Here is a 26,739-nt window from a genome sequence, read left to right on the forward strand (position 1 = left end):
TAAACTAAGAATTAAAATATTATCACAAGATTTCTAAATGGTAAAAAAAGCTAAATAGTATCAAGTAGGAACATTTGTCACACTGTTGTGTTGTCTTTTTGAGGAAGTATGATACATACAAAACTGTAACTAATGATACTAAAATCAAAATCCATATACATCATTGCTTAATCCTAAATGCAATGCAATTCTATTTTTTAAGCTAGGTAAACATTTTATATATATTATGCAAAAACAAAAAAAATAATGTATATGTGTAAATATATATAAATATATATATATATACTTACACATACACATTATTTTTTTGTTTTTGCAAATATACACTGTCAACCTGAGGTGTGGAGAAAAGTTAGTGGCCAGATGACACTTTGCAACAGGAATCACCATATATAGTTAACTGCTTGACACCCCTATAGCAAATAGTTTTCGTAATGTAAAGTTTTTCATATACCTACATGTAACAACAAATGGAATAAACTGCAATTATACAAATGCTATGGCAGGCTAACTTTGTTCTATGTTTTAGCCCATTCCATTTGCAAAGGGTGGAAAAGAGACAACCAAGCCAAGTTGTAATGACTCACTACAATACAGGACCTTACTTGCCTTTACAAATATAAACTGCATTGGGTTATCATAAATTGAGAGCAACTAAAATGATGCTTTGTTTTAACTTAATCTATAGTCTTCACTGTAAAATGAAGGGAGCAACAAATATGCAGCTCTAATATTAGTTATATGTATGGTAAAATTGTGTCTAACTATCATGTGCCTGCCAAGACTGCTGACAGTAAAGGTAAATGATAGGGGTTAACAAACATGTACATGGTGTAGTAACTGTAAATAACTATGGAAACTGTAGGCTCCAATTCTCTTAAGTGATAGAACAACAATATGTTTACATATTTAATACTTTACATTTTAGAAAATACAAAAATTGCTCCTAATGACATATAAAGTTCTATATTATGTTGCTAATTTTACCAAAATACAAATACACCCAAAAAAAGCATCAGTTTGTACATACAGGGTTTGTACAACATTCTTATTTAGTTTATTTATGATAAAAATGAATATTAAAATAAATAGTTGTCATTCCTATTGAACACTGTACAATCTTGGCAGTCACCATTGTGTTGTTAATGCCAGGGACTTGTCTCTTTGTTTCTCATCCCAAAACATAATATTTCAATACAATATTGATTAATATTTTAGCAGCAATATAATCTGTTAAAGTTGCCAGAATTTCAGATGTGAGCTATAGGCACAATCTACAGTAAATCCTGGTTTAAGAGAATCATCAATATTTGCTATGTTTGTTTTCCAACCATAAACAATTTCAATAACTTCTAAACAATACCATAATTTTTTTCTAAAGGTAGGTGCTAATTAGACTTAATGGCACCCCAGAGCACCAACACATGTAAATTACACCTCTACATATGCCATGCACTGGCATAAATAGGCTCTCACTGCTGTGATGCAATAAATACTGGCAGGTTAACAAGAGTTTTATGTGATAACCCGAGTTGCAGTGGGGTGATCTTTTCATTCTAATGGGCTGAAACAATCAAAAATGTAGCATGAAGTATTTCCTGCATCATTGTATTTCTATGGTCATTTTTTATGATTTTATAGCTAATAAAAAATCATTTAGTTGGAGTTTAGTTAGGTTTGACTTCAATATTTTTACATTGATTTGGAAATGGGACTTTGACAAAACCTGGGGTGACATTGTAAACAGATACAAATGATATGTTAGCCATAGAGACTGAGATACAGAGATGTAAATGAGAGAAGCAAGAATGGATGAAGTCCCAAACTGAAGCTAAGTAAGAAATAAAAGTTCAAATTATTGTTTTACAGTAGGGCAATAGTTTAGTATTGTTTGCCTGTGTTGGTATTGTCTCCATTGTTCCTTATCAGTGCTTGTTTGCCTGTTCATCTTTTTGTATATCTTGTTACACTTTTGATTTACCAATTGATTTACCTTTTACAGCTTCATAACCTTAAAAACTGCTGTAGAACCAAGATTAAAATGTAGCATAGCAAATCACCATTGCACAGCAGCACAGGTACCTTGAAAAGGTGTGCTGGGGTGCCATTCAAAAATGATGGCACCACAGTGTGCCAATGTAGGCAATATACACTAATACAAAACAGCAATGCTCATTTACATTGGTACATTTTGAACTTTCTGTTTGCATTGACCAGTTCCGCTAGAGTAAATCCAAACATATTTTATGTGGAAACCATGCATCACTATTAATAAAGTGTCATTAAACCGTTAGTAAGAAAAAAAAACAAAGCATCATAACAATAATAAATTATATATATTAAATAATTATTTTCATTCATCTTGTTTTCCTCTAATACATTAACTTCAGTTGGCATTCAGTTTCAGCTGGCATGCAGGATTCAATGTTCTACATTTCTTCTAGTAGGATGGCTACACTTCTTAGCAGGGTTCCCCAAGATGTTCAATGTAGCCACCTTTGCATGCATGCTAACATCTACCCCATTTAACAACCAGAAAATCCAGTACCAAAGCTCTGTTCCCAAACAATCCTAATTCCAACGATTGACAAAATCTGCAAGACATGTCATCATTACCAGATGACATGTATCTGCAATTTCCGATTTAGATACAGTGATTCCTTTTTTTTGTGAACAATTTTATTTATATATATATATATATATATATATATATATATATATATATACAAATGCTGGTAGGAGTAACTGTGTTCTCCTATTTTTTGTGTTGTTTGGTTTCCCCTTTTCCTTTTTTTTTTGCCTTTTTTGTCTTTTAATTTGCTTAAAATAAAGCTCAGTTAAATTAAAATTTTTCTATTAGTATAATAACGTACGTTTTGAATTAGAAAACAGTACCAAAGCTCTGTTCCCAAACCAATCCTAATTCCAATGATTGACAAAATCTGCGAGACATGTCATCATTAACAGATGACATTTATCTGCAATTTCCGATATAGATACAGAGATTCCTTTTTTGTGAACAATTATATATATATACATATATATATATATATATATATATATACGATATATATATATATATATATATATATATATATATATATATATATACAAATGCTGGTAGGAGTAACTGTGTTCTATTTTTTGTGTTGTTTGGTTTCCCCTTTTCCTTTTTTTTTTTGCCTTTTTGTCTTTTACATTGCTTAAAATAAAGCTCAGGTAAAATATTATTTTTCTATTGGTATGATAACATACGTTTTGAATTAAAAAACATTTTTAAAGTCCCCACAATTTGGTGCCAAATGCAAGGATATAAGAATGCCAGAAGCTGCCAAGACACGGGACATGGAAGTGCTCACCATGGAAGATGCCATTTCTGTGCAATGCATGGAAGAAACTTCCTAATGCGGCCATTTAATCTACTGAGAGTTTGGGAAAAGTGCATCTAACCTGATTCATGACCACTATGTGCTGTACCCAGGAGTGCATATAGGAGATATAAGGGGGTGTTTCTACTTTGGATTTATGGTACGTGTTGCAGATACAACAATTTACAAAATGACTTTGAGAGACTTTTATACAAACAATTAACTTTTAAATTTTTGTTCAATTCGAAATGTTTTAAATAGGGATGAGAAACAAGAAAATGGTTTGGAGAGTGCTGCATTCATAATTTAAATTATTACTGAATCACCAGCTTTCCTCCCACTATGGAGTTTTTTTTAAAAAAAAGCATTTTTTGATGGCAACTAATGCTTGCACTTTGCTTCCTACTATGTATTCATGTACAGGTATTTACTACAACCTAAAGTTTTGCTTTATGTAAACAGGCCTTATCAATGTACTTTAGCAAGGAACACAGTTCCCTTTCAATCTTGATCTGTACAAACCAATGTGTTGGCTGAAATATTTCAGCCAATAGTGAAGGTCCGATACATTTAAAGAAATAAAAGAATGATATCAATTTATTCTGGTTCTGGACTATAGTTATTTTCTACATAGTTAAAAAATGTTGTTCTGATATTTTAAGCATTTATTACAGAGAAATTACATAACAGCAAAGGACACGTGAAAATGCACAATACATGGTATCATTATACTAATCACAGTGTTCTGCACTCACTTTACATTTCCCTAAGTCTGACAGGAAAACACCATCCTACTTTTAAACATTCAAAAAAGTTAAAATGTTATAAGGGAAACTTTCTTTCCTACTGATAATAGTATAGTTTACTAAGCATACAGACTTTTCACCATAACAATAGGGTTAATAAATGCTGGCCTGATGGTAAATTTATAACATCAGATGTTCCCTTAGGGACACTAAACCTAAAGAATATGGGACAGGTAAGTCACTATCTTACCTTTTTTTGGGTGAAAATAGTCACTAAGTCACTAAGGAGATCATGAGTATGCATGCTTACAGTAGGTTGCCCAAGAGTCCACTGATGACTAGGGAACCGAAGGGAGCAAAAATGAACAGTGTTGGCATTGATTTCAAGGAAATATGAGCAGCAGGGAACTTTTTTGCATGAAGCGGAGTTGTGTTGCAGTGTATATCTGGTTACCTGCAGTGGGATTTGCTGCTTTCAGGTCCGTAGCCTCAGTCTGCCATGTGCCCAGGAGAGGCCAACCCTGCAGTTTCACACCCTAACCTTGGTGCTTGTAACAATTATAGCCTTATAGAGCATTAACAGCAAGATAATTGCTTGGGAGTCACATCATGAAATATAGATTAATTAAGATTTCTGGCTGTTACCTACAAATTCAATAAGATAACACATCTCATTCAACCATTCTGTAATTCCATAATAAATAGGTGATCATCTTCAACACTACATGTTCTGAAGGAGCAAAATGGTGCAGTAAGGGAGAACAGAGGGATCTAAGGGAGAACTTCAGCAACAATTTTTCTCTTGTTTAAATTGTTAAGAAACAAGTTTGAAACATTTTAAATCTGTGAACATAAAATATACTTCCAGCTAAAGAAGTAAAGAAGGGCATATAATATATATTAGGAAAATAACAGATATGAAAATGTTAACTTTTTCCTAAAGATAAAGGGTAAGACCACAAAAAAAAATCAGTTTTCATTTTGCAGATGGGTTAAAACATCCACTAGGTTTTAGGAACTGTATTGCTTTAGGAACTATAATGTTAAATACTTTTCTTTTTAGCCATGGTTATTGCCAATGAGTCCTAATATTGACAAAGGATTCTCCAGATATGGATTCCTTTAGCAGACAGAATGTAAAATGAAATGAGATACATCCTTGTTTTGAATCATGAGAGTTCAGGAACTACTTTTTAAAAAATGTATTTCCTAACCAATAGCCTTACAAAAAAAATAATTTAGTCCTTAATGCAATACTTACTTGCTATCCTCTTTCAGACTGCAAAAGACTCATATTTTAATTTACTCTCTGTAAGTACAGAGATACCATTGTGCTCTGCACACAAATGTAGAGAGAAGGCCACTAATGTCATCACATTAGTGACTTTTTCTGGATCGCTGGGGACTACCCAATACTGAAGAAGAGATAATCAGCCTAAATATCTTGTATAGCTTTAAAATGCAACATAGAAAAAACAAGTGTGAGGGGGACTGGAGGTGCTCAAAATTAGGAGGAAACCACACTATGTAAGATGCCAATACAGTCTTACCGTTGCTTTGTTTAATTATCAGACACTATAATGCAGTTTTATTGTTTTGTTGGTTTTGTTGTACAAAATCATTCCTTTGAACACAAAATGTTTTTTAGCAAAATTATAGACATGTCTCCTTAATTAGAAGTGTATCCCTTCAAGATATTATTTTCTGTGCCACAACTAGATGTAAAGAGTTCAGTACATGTTAAAAACGAAATATTCATTGGCCTTCGCATGAATTATTCACTGACTGCGTTCCCAATGGCATTCCATTAAAGTGTTTGCATGTCACCTAATGAAATTTTTCAGAATTATTCCTCAAATACATTTCTGAACTACAGTAATTTATATTTAACATTGTAATGCCACCAGCAATTTACTGGTGTATATAATTAGTTATCTTATTTTACACTGACAGAATTTTAATATACTTTCAAAATAACTTATAGAATGTTATACATGTACCTTGGATTGCCTGTTCAATAAAAGCTTTCTTGATATAGTACAATGTAAATACTGTGAGTATGGACATGTGCTGCAGCTTTAAAAAAAAATTGGATGATTGAAGGAATATCACTGCCAAACTGGCAGATCAGGGCCTGATGATGACTAAATTGACAAAAGTTCAGGATTGCCCTGACCACCTGCATACATCCTACATGACTGCTAATGAGGTTTGGCAGCAAAAAATACATGTATTGATTATCATTAAAGGAAATTAAAAAGACTTTTCTATGGATAATCCTTATTTGTTTGTGTATTTACAGTTGATCTCCCAGGTAAAATAATTCTGCAAAAAAAATAATGACAGAGAGTTGACAGAGAGACAGTTGAATTTAACATTAGGTACTTTTAGCAGGTTTTCTCACCTGGATAATGTCATTGTATTCACTGTTCATGGACAAGGAATCTTCATCATTCAAAATATCCTTTAGTTGTGGAAAATCCAAAGGCCTTAAAAAGGTGAAGTCAGTTCGCTCTAATGCTGGTGAAATGCAAGTAGCATAACATTGATTTGTAGGTCGGGTCAAAGTCTTAACTTCCATATACTTTAGGGTTCCATCTGAACTGAGCTGTAGAGTTGGTTGGTAATGACACTGAGAATCATTCATGTCAGATCCAGTGGTGCAAGTGCGGAGGCTTCTGTTATTTTTTGTTCTTACACACTTGACCATTAAAACAATAAAGGTAATGACTGATACAGTACTGACAGCTGCTAGAGATATTATTAGGTATAATGTCATATCTGATTGTTCAATATGAGCTGTTTGGAAATCTTGGGATTTTGGAGTTTCATCATGGACAATCTGCTCAAATGACACAAAAATAGTAGCTGTGCTTGATAAAGCTGGTTGTCCATTGTCTTTAACTAAAACCAATATGGTGTAAGTGCTGTCATCTGACTCATGTAAAGTCCGCATCATTCTTATCTCCCCTGTGTGTGGTGCCACTCTGAACATGGAAGGGTCAGAAGCTTCCAGGATACTGTAGGAAAGCCATGCATTATAACCTGAATCTGCATCCACTGCTGCTACTTTAGTGACCAAATAACCTGCAGATACAGGACGAGGAATTTTTTGATGTTCAATTGCCTCCCTAGTCAAGATAGGGTAGAGAATTTTGGGGTGATTGTCATTTTGGTCTAAAATAAATATGTAAAGAGTGGCATTTGATTTTAATTTTGGATATCCCCCATCTTCAACAAAGACAGTGACTTCTAAAAGTTGAATATATTCATAGTTGAAGGACCTCTGAGCATATACATTGCCACTGTTTTCATTTATATATATGTAAGAAGACACTGGAGAACCTGCAATATATATTTCTGATAGAGTGAATTTTAGTTGTGAATTTTCTCCTTCATCTGCATCAGTGGCAAATAAAGTACAAAGAAAAATTCCTGGTACATTATTTTCATGTATGTAGGCAGTAAAAGAATGATGTGAAAAAACTGGAGAATTATCATTTACATCTGAAACATTAAGAACAATTGTTCTTTCTGTGTACATCGGAGGAGACCCTAAATCTACTGCAACTAAGTGAATAACATACTGAGCTATCGTTTCCCGATCCAAAATACCATCTGTGATCAAAGAATAGTGATTTTCAAAGGATTTAAAAGTAAAAGGAAGTCCTGGTGGTACTTCTAAATGGACTTCACCATTTTTGCCAGAATCTCGATCAATTATATTAAACAGTCCAACCACTGTGCCAATTGGTGTATTTTCAGGAATTGAGTTTTCAAGAGAAGTTACCACAACTTCAGGAGCATTGTCATTGGAATCTTGAATTTCCACTTGTATAACACAATGTCCCTCCATCACTGGAACACCTTTATCTTTGGCTCTTACATATATTTCAAAGAAATTGTTCTCTTCAAAATCTATATTTCCTTGAACATGAATTTCACCAGTATGGGAATCAAGCTTGAACAACTTTCCAACTGATTTTAGAGTGTGATCTTCAAAATTATACTCAATTTCACTGTTTGATCCTTCGTCTACATCTGTTGCATTAAGCTTTATTAATAAAGTTCCTGGGAGAATATTTTCTAATAAACTTGTTTTATAAACAGGCTGATCAAAAGTAGGAGGATTGTCATTATTATCTAACACAACCACAGTAATTCTTGTTGTTCCTGACCTAGGTGGCTGGCCACCATCTAAAGCTGTCAGAATGAGGTGATGTTCTGCTATTTCCTCTCTATCTAATGCATTTTCCAATACTAATTCGGGTAAAAGTGTCCCGTCTTTTAATTGTTTGACATTTAGTGAAAAGTACTGGCTTGGACTCATCTCATAAGAACTTACTGAATTGGAACCGACATCCTGGTCAATAGCATTTTCCAAAGGGAACCTCAATCCTGGAGTAGCCAGTTCTGCTATTTTAATTAATCGATCACTATTTACAAAGTGAGGTGCATTATCATTTACGTCTTGGATCTCAACAATCAAGCGAAACAATTCTAATGGTTTTTCTATTAGCAGTTCTACAGGCAGCAAACAGCTTGAACTAAAGCCACAGAGAATCTCTCTGTCTATCTTTTCATTCAATAGCAGCTCTCCGTTTTCAAATCTCAAAACAAAATACCTCCTGCTTTCTTCAGATCCCAGTTTCAGTCTGCCCTCGGAGATTTGTTCAGCATTTAAGCCCAGATCATGAGCTACATTTCCAATAAAAGTCCCAGGCTCTGATTCCTCCATTATAGTATAATAAAGCTGTCCACAGACCCTTACCCATAAACCAAGATAAAAGAAAGATAATACTTGCCATAGCCAAGTATTCAAATGCTTCCTGAAGTCCATTTTAAAGATATAGGTCCCTGAGATGGATAGGCACAAGAAGTCAGGTTTCTAAATCAGCACAGACATCATGATCAGGTCTAAATTAATGCAATATAGCAAATTAAATCCTTGCTAACTCTTCTCTTTTAGCATCGATTTTATATAGCTTTGTTCTTCTTACTGATCAAAGTGAGAGAGGGAGGGTGAGTCACTGACGGGGGTGGAGAGAACGAAGACAGTAAAAGCAGATATTATGTGGTAGCATAAGATTATTGGTTGGGAGTTACTCCCACTCTTCCAATGACTAAAAATGCCTTGGCTTTACAAAACATACTAATATTATAGCATCTTTTCGTACAGAACAACCCATGTAATCCATTTCTCATATAAGTATACTAAACAGCAATTTTAGAATAGATTTGTTCAAATCCAGAAAAAGAAAAAGCATGCCAGAAGTTCATTTCTATTAATAAAATGATATATTTTGACTAAATATTCATTCCGCTAGAGCAGATGGAACCAAGGAAGATACATTTGTCTCCTACATACATTGAAATTTGAACATGACATGACATATTGTAATTATACGTAAGTAATTTACCATGGTGATATGCAAATCGAATCACTTAGAACATGCTTTATTATTATTCTTAATAAATTAAAGAAATATGTAGAATGTTGACAATGCAGAAATGTATGTATTATAATGTTTTTTGTGTTTTTTTGTTTGAGCAATCTATAACGAATCCAATATTCTTTTTGATTCTTTTCCAAGAACACGTGGGTACTGAATGCTCAAGCCCCGTCTGTTGCAATGTTGTTAAAAAGTGCATGTGTGGGAAGCTATCTAATAAAATCCTACAGTTCACCACACAAAATAATTCTGCATTAAATACATGGTTATATAATGTTTAATTTTTTTTCCAGAGTGGATAGAATCACTATAAACTAAAAACTTTTAGCAACCAAAAATATTTTTTTAAACAAAATAATCAAAATGTACAGCTAGGACCTTGATATCTGTGTGACCTCTCTTCTGATCCCTGTGCATAGAAGAACACATCCCCAGCATTCCATATATATATATATATATATATATATATATATATATATATGCTCCCCCTGGGTGGTTCATATTAGTTGTGCAATCTGATACTCAGTTGTTTCATTGCACATATATGGGCAGGTTTATCTTACGGGTAGCCAATGTTCTTTGTGAACACTGGACTGTGAAGGAGAGAATGGAAATGACGCCATGAAATTAAATTGTAGCTACATGCAAATTCAGAAAGAAGCATTGCCACATTAGAACAGAGTAAAAAAAGATTGTATGGCATGATTTGCTGCTATAGTACAATATATATTACAAATAAAAAATGCAGTACACATTACCTAGTGTTGCTGCAAAAATTGTAATTTTTTTTTGCCAATAGGTTTTTTAAAAAAAGGAAAATATTGAATATTGCTGAGTGAGCATTACAGGATAGCTGTCAAATATCAGGTGACTTTTACCACTGAAATACAAAACAGAACTGTAGCAGGCTGATAATGCTAAGCTAGTGCATCACAATTAGTGTTGTCAACCTGATGTGTTCACTTCTTCAGCTGGACATTGACTTCCCTTTCACTAGATGTACATACACAATGCTGCTTCCCCATAGATACAGTAAGTATATATGTGTAAGCATTGTCACCCCAGGGAAGGAAGTGTGTTAGGAAGTTCACCAGGTGAAAATAGAGGAACTGGGTGGAGGTGCTGATTTTGGTAGCAGGGTTTTGTCAGAATTACCCCTCTGAAGTCTGGTGATTAAATGTCAGGTACAGTAATGATAAGGAAGAAAAATATATTAGGAAAGGAAATACAGATTTGCCAAAGGAATGTAGTAAAAGTAGAGAGATGTGTGCACTGAAGGTCCTTAGACACAGTTTTATCTAGTAAGGACTCATTAAAACTGTATGATGCATAATAATGAATTGCCAAATCTTATTTCAATTTCTGTGAAACTATCAAAGAGACAGCAGTGCCTAAAGCTACATACACACTTCCAATTATTATCGTTGGAAAACGAACGACGAACGTTCATGCACGATATATACGAACGATCGTATAGCACCGATCCTGCACATAGAGTTAACGACACGATCGTTCGTAGATATTGTACACACAATAGATACGATCGTTTGAGCGATAGAGGAACTATGTGCACGACAGGAAAGTGAACGGACGTTCGTTCATCACGCATGCTCTGAACATGGACGATCAACGAACGACCGTACACACGAACGATGTTCAACGATCGTCGTCCAATCCGATCCGTCGGTCCGGTCGTTCGTTTCCAGCGACTTTCCTCGTTCGTCGGCGTCGTTGGTTACTTTTTTACGAACGATTTTTTGCCCAATCGATCGTTCGTCGTTCGATTGGAACGATAAAAATTGGAAGTGTGTACGCACCTTTAGAGGACACCACACTGGAGATATAAACTATGAGGCTACCCGACAAGAAGATCAGTGTTCTTTTAATAGTCAAGGGTACATTTTTCAGGGTACTTCTTAGGTAGTATTAACCATTTTACAAATTGCCTAATGGTTAGCAAATCTACACTTTTCAAGAATAGTTCAACTTTATGTTTGTAGAGGAACATTTCAGTACAACTGTTTGGAAACAGTTTTTTGCAAACCATAGATGAAATGGGTCTTTTTTTATGCTTTTTTATTAGGCTGTTGGTGGCAGCAGTATTGCAATGTTTTTTCATATGCTACATTAAGAGTTCATAGACTTGCATTGGAACTACGCTTATGCAAAGGCTTTTAAGCAGTGGTTGAGAAAAGTTACAAAGAAAAAACTCCCAACAAAGTCTAGCCTAGTTATTACCTGTCAATGCTTCAGTTTTGTACTGTTAATGTGAACATGCCCTTTAGCCTTAACTAAGTTTGATTCAAAAGGGGCATAACTAAATCACTATACAAGAAAGAAAAGCAAGTACTGCATAATATAAGCTATAAAAGTAGATCAAAGATAAAGTATTTAAAAATTGAGGAGTGTATTTAAAACGTGAAAAAGTAAGTTTTGCTATTTCTGTACTCCAGTTTTAAGAAAAAAAAACTTTACAATTTACAGCTTTTTTTCCAATTAAAAGAGTAAATGTAATTGTGTTCATTAAATTAAAATAGCATTAAAACCTATATTAAAATAAGAAAATATATACATGCACACATTGGGCTCAATTAGTCAAAAAGGGAATCTGCCATTCTCTCAAACATTTCCTGGTAGTTATCAATACTGCTATTGAAACATATGGACGTGGAAAATTCCCGCCTGGGAATGTTTGAGGGAATGTCAGATTCACTGTTTTATTAATAGAGCCTATTGACAATCCTCAAGACATCACACCTCCTGTAGGGAGCCTAAGTGGTGACATTGATATTGGTTTGAATGTTTTAACTATTTTTATTAGCACTTAAACTTAGTACTTTATGTGGCCCTCCCTTTTGTTTGATGAGCAATTCCAAGCTCTCTTCCTGGTTATGGTATTTTGTTGTAAATGTTATAAATTACTATTCCTCACAGATAAATCTGCTGCATGGCAAATCATATTCAATAATTCCGGGTATTGACTATCCTCAGAATATCCTATCTATGTATATTATACACAGTACCATGCCTTGTTTCTCCAGAAAAGATGGATCATACACAACAGTCCTGTAATATGCAGATTTTTGTATAAGGCACAAAATTTCGATGGTAGAATTTGGCAGGCAAGGCTAATTGTGATCTAGACTCCATTCCATTAATGATATATCATACATAATGACATTTGTACCATGTAATCTGTCTCACAGTGCAGGACAGTAGTGTTATATTAAGTCTTGGTTTTAGCAGCTCAGCAGATTCATAAATGTATCATTGAAATTGTTTTTATTGTATCTGTTTAATCAGTGCAGAAAACACCCATTCATCCTGTCTGAAATATTGAGTGTTGCTTTCTTTTTAGTTAGCATTGTTCTTGGTTACCTCACATATTAGGAAGAAGAGAAGAAGGGAGTGCTCTGTGCATTTGGTAGTCCTGTCCTAGGGCATGAGCCCATAATACATTATCCCTACACCAAAATCTTACTTGCTAAAACCTTTACCTCCAACCTCAAAACCACAATGAAAAACTACTGCCATTAAACTAACCTCTTAGGTTCATATTCTATCTTGTACCACATTTTTTTTATTCATGAGCTTCTAATAACAGCTCTTCATCAAAATAAACCACTGTCAACTTATTCATTCAGTAAAGTGGGTCTGGCATGAACAAAGCATCATAAGAAGTCCCACTACTTTCACTGCCGGGGCTGTTTTGAGCAAACTTGTTTCTATCCTCTTGGTGACATTGTTTTACCATAATTGCCAGAAAGAGTGGCAAGATGCCTAATGTATTAAAGCTCTCCAAGACTGGGGAGGACACATCTTCATCAGTGAAGCTGGGTGATCAAGTAAACCTGGAATGGATTTCTTCAAAATAATTTTCTATTTGTTAGCAAATGTTTTGAGTCCTGGACCAGATATATTCCAGGTTTTCTCTATCACCAAGCTTCACTGATTAAAGAGTATCTTCTCCAGTCTTGGAGAGCTTTATTAAATCAGGCCCAAGTTTTCACGAAGCACAACATTCAAACATAGGGCCTGATTTATTAAAGCTCTCCAAGACTATAAAAGATACACTTTCATCAGTGAAGCTGGGTTATTCAGCAAACCTGGAATAGATTTCATAAATATAACTTGGTATTTGTTAGCAAATGTTTTCAAACCCGCACCAGATCTGCTTTGCTGGATCACCCAGCATCACCGATGAAAGTATATCTTCTCCAGTCTTGGAGAGCTTTAATGAATGAGGCACATAATGAGCAAATATGTCTGTGTCTATGTACATATATAATAAAAATTATATCATCATATGCAAAGGAGTTTTAAATTGGAACTATTGCAAATATAGAAAAAAACTACTATTATAACCAAATAAAAATGATAAAATACTAAACTACTTTTATAAACAGGGAACAGACTGAGCCATGAGCTATAATTTTATTTTTTTTTTCACCTTTTAAATACATATTTTAAAAATAGGACACCAGAGATGTATGTATTGTAATATTGATTGAATTTCTGTTAATTGCTGTTTTGAATGTTAGTATTTCACATTTGGTGCACTGTGGCTTATACTGGAGTGAGTATAGTTTTCATTTTTTTTTACCCTAATTGATCTGTTTAAATTTGAGTATATATGGGTTTCCGTAAGCTGCAATCAAAGATGGCAGCTAGTCTCTGTTCACACCCTCACTCTTCCCACACTTTATTTTTGGCTACCTAATGTGACAGGCAGCAGTATTTTCCAATTAGTAGGTGTGGGCTTAAATAACAAGTAAGGGTTGAAGTGTGTTTATAACCAAAACATTTTATTTTAGTATTAGAAATGTGAAACAAGAGTGAGAAACAGTTAGCACTTAACTTTTTTGCAGTTTTTTTGTGGTTGGATGATTCATTGGATACATTCTTTTGATGGTAAAAAAAAAAAAGTTGTCATGCCAGGACAGGAAGTAAAGAAAACTAACAGCAATATATACATACAGTATATATATATAGATATCAGATTTCTATTATTGTCTTTTTTACTGCTGATGTTTTTCCTTCCTGTCTGTTAAAAAATGATCCAATGGTTTTCCTCTTTCCTTTATTTGGTAAGCAGCAAAATTCTATTTTTAATTCTATTTAATTCTATTTTTTTCCAAAAAAGGGGGGGTAAAGCCCGTCCTCTTCTGCCTTTATTGCTGTGGTGAAAAAGACAGAAAAGGACTGCAGAGCCTCAAGTCATGGATCCCAGGAGGCTTCTGACCTGAAATTGGGCTTGCACATGCGCAGTGAGATAGGCACTCTTTTTTCCCCATCTACCCGATCTTGTGCCTGCGCAGTGAGAGATTGGGTGACATTGGCAAAAGGCAGAAAAAGGTCAAATAGGGTGGTGGCACCCAGTTCTGGGATGAATGAAGATATAAGGATGAAGTGGGACACGATTAAAGAAACCTCTCAGCGATCAATTAATCTGGGAAGGTAAAGATGATTTTTTTTTAGTTTACTTCTGTTTTAACTTGCCAAGACTGGGGAAAAATTATAATAATATTACATGCAAATGTTTTATATTCTGGATCAGATCCATTGTAGGTTTGCTGGATCATTCGGGTTTTCCCATGATATGCTATTTTTTCTAGTCTTGAAGAACTTTAATAAATCAGGCCCAATGTGTGTCACCATGGGACTGGGCAGAATGGACAGACAGCTAATTCCCATATCATATTATTATATTGCCAGTATATGATCCATTTATGGGTATAGCTGATGTTTTATTATGGTTCTTTATAGAGGAAAGAAAAAACCATATCACTATTACTGCAACACAGACTCCATGGTAGACATAGGAATTACAGAGCAGTAAAGTAATTAAAGTAGTAGAATATAAACTTTGACTCTAAAGTTTTCTAACTTGTTAGGGTATGAAAAATTACATATCTGGTGTACAATCATCAGCATTACAGTAAATCAATTTTGTAAAGATTTTTTGGTTTGCCTTTTTCCTAACAACTGTTTCCAGCCATAATTATCCTCCTTGGTTATCAGATAATTTTTACAACTCTTGTTTGTTGGACTTTAATAATTTTGCTAATTTTTAAGTCTATCCAAACAAGTGCAGTATTGTTTTTGAAGTCAAAAAGAGCTTTCTTGAGCTCTTGAGTAATATTGCTGTCTATATGTTTTTAGGGGAAAACAGGTTAATAATGGAAAGCATATCAGCTGTCTGTTAAATGCTATAGGTGCATACTGTTTAGGGAAGCCAAGGAATATTAATAAAAAAAAACTGTTTGCAGCAGCTACTGCCTTGTTTGCACGACAATTATTATGATTTGTTATCATAGTGATTGGATTATCAGGAGCCAATGAACAAGACCCTTGATTAAAGCCTGTGGATGTCAGTCACAGGTCAGGAATTAGAGTGTCCTGACCTGTCTTTTATTTGAAAACTTTTTATCATTTCACCAACTAAACTGTTGGCTGGATAAACCAATGGACAACCTCATCTTCAACAACCAATGTTAGTAATCAGATGGGTTTATTTATATCCATCAATATTGTATTAGCTTTATTGATTAATAGTAAATAAATAATGATTGATGATTAGCAATATTAGATAACGCATTATTCTGTTGAAAAGTAGAGTTATATTATTTAGAAGATCACAAGGTAAGATTTGCTAGCCAAAAAAGTCTGCTTCATCAAGTTCTACTTTTAAAGTCTTACCTTTACAGGGTTAGGTAACGACAGACCATTCTGTAAGCCATTATCTCCTACAATTGGATCACCAGTGTCTATGAGATTTTCTGTAGGTACATTCTGGACTGGCTTTAAATAAGCAATTTCATTCTGCTTTGAGTCAAGAGTCACACACACATCATAGGAGAATGGGAAAGGTAAAGTTCCATCACTGATCTCAGAGGGACATCCCAGTGTGAACTGAGGATACACATTTCTACTGAGGGCTCCAACAGAGCTCAGAATATTGTTTTTTCTACACTTAGAAATTAACATACCTATCACTGTGATAATGAACAGCAGGGAGATAAAAGCGATGGAAACTATTAGATAGAATTTTACATCATTAGAAAAATCCACATTACTTGGCTGGCGTCTGATATCTGGGGAAACCTGTTGAAAATTTTCGGCAACAACCATACTCAAAGTAACTGTAGATGACAGAGAGGGAAAACCATTGTCTTTCACCAGAACTACAATCTTTTGCTTTGATAAATCCATATCATTTAGGTCTCTGCCAATCCTGATTTCCCCATTGTGTTGGCCAATAGTAAATAGGGATTGTTCAGAAACTTGCAGAAAGTGATAAGAAAGCCAAGCATTGTGTCCAGAGTCAGCATCCACCGCAATCACTTTGGTTACTAGATAACCCCTTTCAGCAGAGCGAGGTATAAATTCAAATAATGGTAATCCCTCAGCATCAGATGATGGGTAGAGGATTTTTGGTGCATTATCATTTTTATCTATGATAAAAACCTTTACTGTGACATTACTTTTTAGAGAAGGGGATCCACTGTCTTTGGCCATCACCTGGAACTGAAACTCCCGTAACTGTTCATAATCAAATGACCTCTGAGCATAAAGAATCCCAGTCATTGAGTTTATAGAAATATATGATGATACTGGTATTTTGTCAATATTTGTATTAATAATGGAATATGTTATACCTGCATTGTCTTTATCATCTTTATCTGAAGCATGAACAGTGACTATGGAGGTTCCAGGTTGGTTATGTTCTGAAACATACACAGTATAAAAAGCTTCATCAAAAACTGGTGGATTGTCATTTACATCAGAAACAATCAAAGTGATGGTTTTCTTTGTAACCAATAGAGGAGATCCCTGATCTTCTGCGGTTAGTGTAATAATATATTTCTGCTGTGTTTCTCTATCCAGGTAACTTGTGGTTACTAGTTGGTAATAATTACTAGATGATGGAATTAATTTAAAGTCCAGCTGTTCCGTCATATGACAGCTAACTTCTCCATTTGGCCCAGAATCCAAATCTTTGACATGAATTAATGCTATGAGGGTCCCAGGTGTTGAATCCTCTGAAACAGGTGAAGAAAGTGAAGCAATAGTTATCTCAGGTGCATTATCATTGATATCCAATATCTGTATTAATACAGTGCAATGTGACACCAAACCACCACCATCCTTAGCTTCTACAGTCATCTCATAACTTTTTGTTGTTTCAAAGTCAAGTTCTCCAATTGTTCTAATTTCTCCGTTATGGAAGTCCAGAGTAAATTTATCAACTGCATTTTCAGGGACATGACTGAAAGAATAGGTAATCTATCCATTGGAACCCTCATCTTCATCTGTTGCATTAAGAAGGAGGACTACAAAATTAATTGGTGCACTTTCATCTAAATTGATTCTATAGGTATCCCGACTGAATACAGGAAAATTGTCATTGAAATCCAGAATTATAATTTTAATCAGAGCTATTCCAGTCTTTTGAGGTTTTCCTCCATCATAAGCAGTCAAAGTCAACTCATAGGTACTTTGTTTTTCACGGTCCACTGATTTGTCTAACACAAGTTCAGGATATTTCAATCCTTCTGCCTTTACCTTTTCCCCTAGTTTGAAATGCTGGTTAGGGCTAAGGCCATAGCTCTGTAAAGAATTAGTGCCCTGGTCTGGATCACGTGCATTGCTTAAAATAAAACGTGTGCCTATAATAGCAGATTCACTCACTGCAACTTCAAAAACATTCTTGGAAAAACTTGGTGCATTGTCATTTACATCTTGAATTTCTATTTCGACATGAAAAACACTGACAGGATTTTGAGCCAATATCTCTAAATGCAGAAAGCAACTCTTCTCTGTTCCACAAATGGCTTCTCTGTCTATTCTATCAGTGACATACAAGTCTCCATTTTCCATGTTGATATTAAAGTAATTCTTTTTAGCACTGGAGGTAAACTGCAGTTTTCTCCTTGGTAATTCGTCAATGTTTAATCCTAGATCATTTGCTATGTTCCCCACTACAGTTCCTTGCTTTATTTCTTCCAATAGTAAATAATGAATTTGACCAAATGAAGTCAGAGAAAGAGAGTATATTAAGAGAAGTATTACTTGCCATTGCATTTTCTTTTGTTGTTCTTTCTTCTGTAGCAGCTTCTTTGTAAAATGTGTCCTTGATATTTACTATAAACATCCACAGTTCACAAAGGGAAAAAAAGATCCAGCGAGTGATGGAATAATGAGATGGTTAAGGGTTGATTTTAGTTCAGTGTCAGAACTGCAGTATCTTAGCATAGTACACATTCATATTTTCTGCTTCTCTGCCTTATTGGTCAACAGTGACATGTTGAGGTGAAAATGAGGTACTGCAAGGTTTTTATGAATTGTTACAAATTGATTTGAATTAAAAAATGACAAAGTTTTAAATAAGCAATAATTAAAATTAAGGGGTTTTAATTTATTTTCAAGTAAAGAAAAATATTATAATAAATATTCTCAGCAATGATAGAAATGATAACACTGATAAAAAAACACAATATATTTCTTATATTTTTGTATATGAAACATTTACCAACATTATCCATTTTGTTCCAAAAGCTTATTTTATAAAACATATTTTCTACATGTGGTTGAAGGTAATAGGACCACTATATGAAGAATACCTCACCTTGTGTTTTCAATTACAATGATTTTAAAGGGGAACTAAAGTGAAAATAAAACAAAGACACTTACCTTTACTTTAGCAGATCTGTCGATCCCCCTGGAGCTGTCTTCCATAGCGTCCTGCGGTATCCTGGTTTCTTGCTTTGTCCCGGCATAAAGAAAGCACTGGGAACTGCCATTTTTCTTCTTCTGCCTACATCACCTGATCTTACACTGTACAGGCGCGGGATCATGTGACACTGCTGTATTTGTAAAAATAAAAGGGTGCTGATCTCACGGTCATGAGTCTCACGGTCTCACGCATACGGAACAGGCCAAGCCTCCTGGGATTTGTGATGCAAGTATCCCAGGTGGCTCTGCGCTCCCATTCTTTAGAAAAAAAACACATTTTACTTTATATAAAAGGGTTATATACTATTCTATACAAAGTAAAAATTGCGATGATCGGTTCACTTTAAACGTAAACTTGGTGAAAAACTCCAAAATTGTGACATATTATCCTTCCTCTGTTACAATACTGATGGAAAAATGGAAAAGCCTTTGTACACCGGTTTGATTTGTGGTACAGTGGTACCACGGTTTTAGGAAATAATTGGTTCTAAAAAACATTTCTTAATCCGAAATTTTGTAACTGTAATCAAATTTTCCCATAAGAAATAAAGGAAATAGAAATCTTTTCTCATAACCAAAAAAATTAACATTTATTTTAAATGCTGTACTGTACTATTTACCATATGGAAAATAATGTTACATATAGAAATCAAGAAAAACGTTACCTTTAATGAGGACTCTTTTTGGCGTATAGTATACCAGCACACTCAAAAAAAAACACTATCGCTATTAAGCACAGCAATCACTCAAGACGCAGTCAGAGATGTTTACTAGCTTACTGAGACTGTGGTAGACTGAGTGACACGAGACAAGACAAGGAGAGATGAGCCGAGACAAGACAAGACGAGCCGAGACAAGACAAGGAGGGATGAGCCGGGACAAGACAAGACGAGCCGAGACAAGACAAGGAGAGATGAGCCGAGACATGACAAGATGAGCCGCGATAAGACAGGGAGAGATGAACCGAGACAAGACTAGACAAGCCGTGACAAGACAAGGAGAGATGAGCCGAGACAAGACTAGACAAGCCCAGACAAGACAAGGAGAGATGAGCCGAGACAAGACTAGACAAGCCGAGAACAGACAGGAAGAGATTCAGAAACAAATTTTCATCCACATTTTCTTTCGTAACCCAAAAATTCTGTAACAGGATACTGTCGTAAACACGTATTTACGTGTATTTACTGTCGTACCACTGTATTTGTTGTTTACTCAACAAATACAGTGGTACGACATTAAGCTCAATAAACTTTCCTCAGGCTAAAGGGTGATTGAGGGATTTTTTGCATTCCTGGCAATTGGATACCATTGGATAATAAAATATAGGATATATGTATAGTGTAGAAGTGGGGCTAATTACAATATAATATATGCCAGACGACTTTGTTTCGTCACTGCTTCCTATTTACAAGCTTTAAAAATCTTGTCATAAGTATATATGACCCTAGTTTGCACAACACATACCCAAAACAAGCCTTATTTTAACCACCTGAGCGTTACACTGATTTCTAGATTTCTGTTCCAAAAGCGTCACAGGTTTTCATGAAATTTTTTTTTTTAAATTGTAGACCTGTCCGACGCTGGAACACGGAACCGACGCTGGATTAGCACAGCGGGACCAGGTAAGTGGGGATTTTAGTGTAGGCGAAAAAATACGGGGTTAACCAAAAGAGCAAAAATATTTAGTGCGAGAAATTACGGGCTTAGCGGTTAGGGGGTTAAAGCAACATTGCAAAAAAAAAAACAATAGGACGTCCAAAACTCTCTGATGTGGATGTGTGAAACTGAAAACATAATGACAGACTTTTTCAGTTTTAAGGTGCCTGAACAAATTATTTTCACCAAACTTGCTATTGGTTAATTGATGCTTGAAATGACATGTCCCATGTAAAAAAAATTCATATAGTTTTTCCACAAGTCAAAGTTTTGAGTTTGTTACAATACCCGGAAGACCGCATTAACACCATAAACAAACAAAAAAGGAATTTTACAAATGTACTTAGAGAATACTGTTCTCACGGGCCCCATGCTAAAGTTCAGCTCTAAAATAAGCACATCAAATATTTTTTTCTGAAATAATAAATATTATAATTGATATTTTTTTTCAAAAAGTCTTTTATTTTATTGCCTGAAGTCAGACAGCATATTGCCCTAAAAGAATTCACCATTTCAAATGTACCATTGCAGATAGCATGTCTTTAGATGGAGGAATAAGATTCTACAGAGCACCAGAAAAAAGTTAGCCACAACTATTTAGATACCGCCAGAAGGGAAAAAGAAAAAAGGTAAAGTGCTGCCACATGACATTACATTGGGCAGCATTTATAAATTCTTCACCCATCAGTTTAGCTGTCAGGTCATTCACAGCCATTCAAATCCCTATGCATTGCAATTCAGAATTTATGCTTACTGTGAAAGTAATCACATGCATTTCTGATCATTGTTTTATCTTTGATTAGTTTCAAACCAGATAGGAGGTAGAGATTTTTAAAAAAGTGTAATCTAGAGGAAAGATCAGCATATGTATTTTTACTTTATCTGGGTAACAAACAAAACTTCTTCAAACTTTTTAAAAACTTTTTTTAGACAACCAACAATCTTCTGCATGATTTAATTTACTATGTTACAATTATTTATCAAACACACAACAAAATTCAGTCTAAATTTTCTGATACCTTTTATGATATACAATTTATAGATTATCTTCTTAGATAACCTGGTTTGGTTTCAGACAAGCAGTTATGTTACATTTACAACTATTCAGACTAAATGACTTTACCGACTACTGTGATGATAAAAGAATAACAATGCCTATAATATGAAATCAGCAATACTCTATGACTAATGTGATATGTCTGTTATGAATATGCAGTGTTTCTTACCTGATCAGCCTGATCATTTGCTACTGCTGAATCTTCCATGACAATCAGATTCTCTGTTGGAACATTCTGCACTGGCTTCAGATAAGCAATTTCATTCTGCTTTGAGTCAAGTGTCACACACACGTCATAGGAGAATGGAAAAGGTAAACTTGTATCACTGATCTCAGAAGGACATCCCAGGGTGAACTGAGGATACACACTTCTACCCAGAGTTCCTAAAGAGGTTGGACTGCTTGTTTTTCTGCATTTAAGAATTAATGTAACTACCACTGTTATGACAAAGAAAAGAGAAATTACAGCTATAAGAACTATTAAAAAGAATGTCACATTAGACGAGGATTCTGAAGTATTTGGTTGGCGTCTTATTTCTGGCACAACTTGTTGGAAGTTTTCAGCAACAACTAAGCCTAATGTCACTGTAGATGATTGGGATGGGACTCCATTGTCCTTGACAAGAACTACAATCTTTTGTCTTAAAGACTCTGCATCTGGAAGGTCTCGTCCTACTTTGATTTCCCCGGTATGCTGACCAATTACAAATATTGATGAATCAGGAACTTGTAACAAGTGATATGAAAGCCAAGCATTGTGTCCAGAGTCAGCATCTACTGCTATCACTTTAGTCACAAGATAACCTTTCTCAGCAGAATGGGGGATAAACTCAAATACTGGTGACTCTTCAGTGTCTGATGAAGGGTAGAGAATTTTAGGAGCATTATCATTTTTATCAACAATACAAATCTTCACGGAGACATTACTGCTTAGAGTAGGCGTTCCACTGTCTTTGGCCATAACCTGGAACTGAAACTCCCGTAACTGTTCATAGTCAAATGATCTCTGAGCATAGATAGTCCCGGTAATTGAGTTTATGGAAACATAGGATGACACTGGGATACTGTCAATGTTATTAGTAAGAACAGAATAGCTAATTTTAGCATTTTCATTGATATCACAATCAGATGCTTGGATTCTGTGTATAGATGTTCCCTGTGCATTGTTCTCCTGGACATATACAGTATAACTTGATCTCTCAAAAACAGGAGCGTTATCATTGACATCTAAGACAGTAAGCTGAATAGTTTTATTGGTGGACAGTGGAGGTGATCCATTATCCACAGCTTTAATTGATATGGTATATTTAGGAATTTTCTCCCGATCGACATTTTCGGCTGTCACAAGTTTATAATAATTTGCAGATGATGATAATAATTTGAATGGTAGATGATCAGAGATTTCACAGCTAACCTCTCCATTCTCCCCACTGTCTAAATCCTGAACATAAATTAAAGCTATAATTGTATCTGGTGGAGAATCCTCTGGAATTGCAGTTAAAAGTGATGTGATTGTAATTTCAGGGGCATTGTCATTGATATCAACAATCTGTATTGAGACCTTGCAATGATCGACAAGTCCTCCACCATCTTTGGCTTCAACAGTAAATTCATACTTCTCTTTAGTTTCATAATCAAGGTTTCCTATAATGTTTATGTCTCCACTTTTTGGCTCTATAGTGAAAATTGAATAAAAAATTTCTGGAATATCATGAAATGAATATGTTATTTCTGCATTTGAACCTTCATCTACATCCTGAGCATTAAGATGAAGAACCAAAGAATTTAAAGGTGTGTTTTCATTTAGTTGTATTTCATAAGTGTCTTTGCTAAACTTGGGAAAGTTATCATTCACATCATAAACTGTAATTCTTATGAGAGCCGTAGCAGTTTTAGGAACTTGTCCACCATCCAAAGCAGTTAATATTAATTCATAAATGCTTTGCAATTCTCTGTCCAGGGGTTTTTCCAGTATAAGCTCTGGGGATTTTATTCCATCCTTGGTCATTTTAATTCCCAGTTTAAAGTATTCATTTTTACTAATTGTATAATCCTGCACAGAATTGGTACCCAGGTCAGGATCCTGTGCATGTCCTAAAGGAAGATGTGCTCCAGGTATTGCAGCCTCACTAATTACTATATCAAAGATATTTTTGGAAAAGGATGGAGGATTATCATTTACATCTTCAATTCCCACTATAATTGTGTATAGATGTAAAGGTTGTTCAATCACAGATTCAAAGCTTAGTAAGCAATTCAGTTTTATTTCACATAGAAGCTCTCTGTCTATTTTTTCTGTAATATAAAGGTCTCCATTTTCAGAATTAACACCAAAATACTGGATTTTGCCTCTTGGTACAATATGGAAATTTCTTAGTGATAATTCATTTGCATTGAGCCCCAGATCTTTTGCAATATTTCCAATTACAGATCCTTGTTTTAATTCCTCTGGTATAGTATAGTGAAGCTGGGTAAATATAGGTTTAATTGAAAAGAAAAGTAGAAAATATACTACCTGCCAGTCCATTGTGACTCTGCATCCTTGAATCTTCATTTCTATATAACCTGATTTTCCCCAGTATTCTCTTCAATTGTGCAAAACTCAAAGATTAAATATATAAATGACTGTTCCCAGTTACTTTTAAAACAGTGGCCATATATGCTATCCTATGTCTTGTCTTGAAGGTTTGTGCTGTAAAAGCAGTATATTAGGCAGGGGGCCTTTGTGCTGAACTGAAATACATAGACAACTAGCGCCACTTAGAGCCATTTTTAAAGAATTGCAGCAACAATGTTTACCTAATATACATTTAGATAAAACTAAATTATCTTAATGTAGTTATTAATAAAAATTGAGGCTCAATAAATACATTTCAGATAACTGTATTTGAGGTTATTCCTAAAATAAGCCATTCATATTTACTTAGACTTGTTTTTGTTTTATTGTTCATTTTAGTTAATATTTTGTTATAGTACAGTTTCATATGTATAAATAAACTTTATTAAAAGAAAACATATTTTAAGCAATTTATTATTATTAATATTTTATTATACTGTATCTTGTATTTTAAATGCAATGGAATGGGCACTAATGATAGATTTAAAGTCTAAGTTGAAAAACAAAATCCAGCTGCCTTTGCTTTGCTTGAATGTTTTCTACCCGCAGCCATCATCATGGTCCTGCATTTAGCAAACCTGTCTGGGAAAAGCATGTATCCACTAGTCTGAAATGTATTAACTTTTATCCTGCTTGATTTTTGGGGTTTAGCATTAAGGTTGCTGTAAAAGTAGTCTTTTAGTAGACTAATGTTTCTGAACAGACAAAGATTAGATCTTCAGTGTGTACATAAAAATACTTAAACCTATAACACACAACAGAGAAATGGTGTAATAATTCATTCTCATAATATATTAACAAAAATGAAGATTTATCACATGGACCAAACTGACGCAAACATTCAGATTTGGAGTACTGCAAACCCAAACCAAATTGAGCCCATTATCTGTAGACAGCAGACAGCTGTTGTCTGTAACAAGTTCATAGGACATTTTAATGAGCTTACAGTAGTATTTACAAGTTAAAAACTTGTATCTATGAAGATACTGGTGATGCACGCCCACTGTATTTCTATGTGCACTGTTTTCCATACAACAGAATTACATAAAATGATCACCTAACAGTTAAACAGTCTTGTGGCAAGAGGTTATTGAGTTCAAATTTGAATATATTTGGAATAGTTCATCATAAGATTTTTTATTTTGTGAGATATAAGAAGTGAAGAGACAGATAAGTGATCACATGAATACATAATTGACAGAAAATTGAAAAAAATAGATAAAAGATGACAAGGGAATAATAAAAAAATGTAATATTTTCGAGGTCACATCAGTCTGGATGAGTGCAGCGTCAATTCAAAAGGTAGTAGGAATAATACAGAAGCAAAATGAAGTTTAGTGTTTAATAACTGAAAGTGTAAAGCAACTAAAAGGACTCTCACTGTGTAATATTTGTTCTGTTTTCTGTTTGTATATGATGTGTAAAAGGTGGGAAGGTGATGGCTATTGCTAAGGGGTTCCCTAACATTTTAAATGAAGTCCCAGTTCACTGACTTTGACTGTTTTGGGGCCCGGCTGTCCAAAGTGAGACAAAACACACCCCTTTGTTGGTGACCAGAGGGGCATAGTTCTCCCCAGAGGTTTTTAGCCGGTTGCTCCGCCCGGCTGATTTGAATACCCCGCCCAGCTCTCGGCAGCTCTCATCCTCGCATGCACGGATCTCAGGCTGCTCTGTGTCATCCGTTCAGAGGATTGCATACAGCTCAGCCTTCATGTGAAGGGGACACAGTCAGCCCCGCCCCCATCTCATAGCACGAGCTCTGTCTGTGAAATGTATCCAGTGTGTATAAAGTCTGCATCTCATTCTGCAGCCTCACAGCTCTGTGTACAAACCTCCATATCTCCTAAACTGTATGTCACAATGACCTGTAATTTTCAGGGTGTACAGGGGACCCTCATAGATACTAGTTATTACAATCAGCCCCCCAGCTTTAAAGAATTTCAAGATATGTGGGTCACAAATGTAAAAAGTTATGAAAATTGAACTTTGGGGTTGCTGTTTCAGAGGAAAGTGGAACTAGGAGTCCTAAATTGAAAGTGCAAATTGGGGACCCCGGAACCACTAACATAGCAGGGAGCATTGGGGTGGGGCCCCTAAATATATACCT

General features: G+C 34.9%; 1 protein-coding gene and 1 long non-coding RNA gene across 24 annotated transcripts in view; one reads left to right on the forward strand and one right to left on the reverse strand.

Moving 5' to 3' along the window:
* Positions 1-26,739, reverse strand: part of LOC140323507 (protocadherin gamma-A4-like) — a 301,537-nt gene that overhangs the window by 140,664 nt on the left and 134,134 nt on the right. For 2 of the 23 annotated variants that reach the window (XM_072400622.1, XM_072400619.1), the window contains exon 1: positions 6,519-9,113. The exons of 19 other annotated variants lie outside the window; for them this stretch is intronic. In XM_072400622.1, coding sequence (XP_072256723.1) covers positions 6,519-8,954 — 2,436 coding nt within the window. In that variant the 5' untranslated portion in view covers positions 8,955-9,113. Of the gene's footprint in view, positions 1-6,518; positions 9,114-16,266; positions 18,039-22,184; positions 24,571-26,739 lie in introns of those variants that run through there. 2 more of the 23 variants (XM_072400637.1, XM_072400648.1) reach the window with 2 other exon arrangements.
* The window catches only part of LOC140323509 (uncharacterized), a 24,769-nt gene continuing 12,783 nt past the window's right edge, over positions 14,754-26,739 (forward strand). Inside the window, exon 1 of the long non-coding RNA XR_011919390.1 lies at positions 14,754-15,024. This is a non-coding gene — a long non-coding RNA (uncharacterized lncRNA). The remainder of the gene's footprint in view (positions 15,025-26,739) is intronic.

Source organism: Pyxicephalus adspersus, chromosome 2 (genome assembly GCF_032062135.1).
Source record: "Pyxicephalus adspersus chromosome 2, UCB_Pads_2.0, whole genome shotgun sequence".
In the NCBI taxonomy this organism is placed as follows: Eukaryota; Metazoa; Chordata; class Amphibia; order Anura; family Pyxicephalidae; genus Pyxicephalus; species Pyxicephalus adspersus.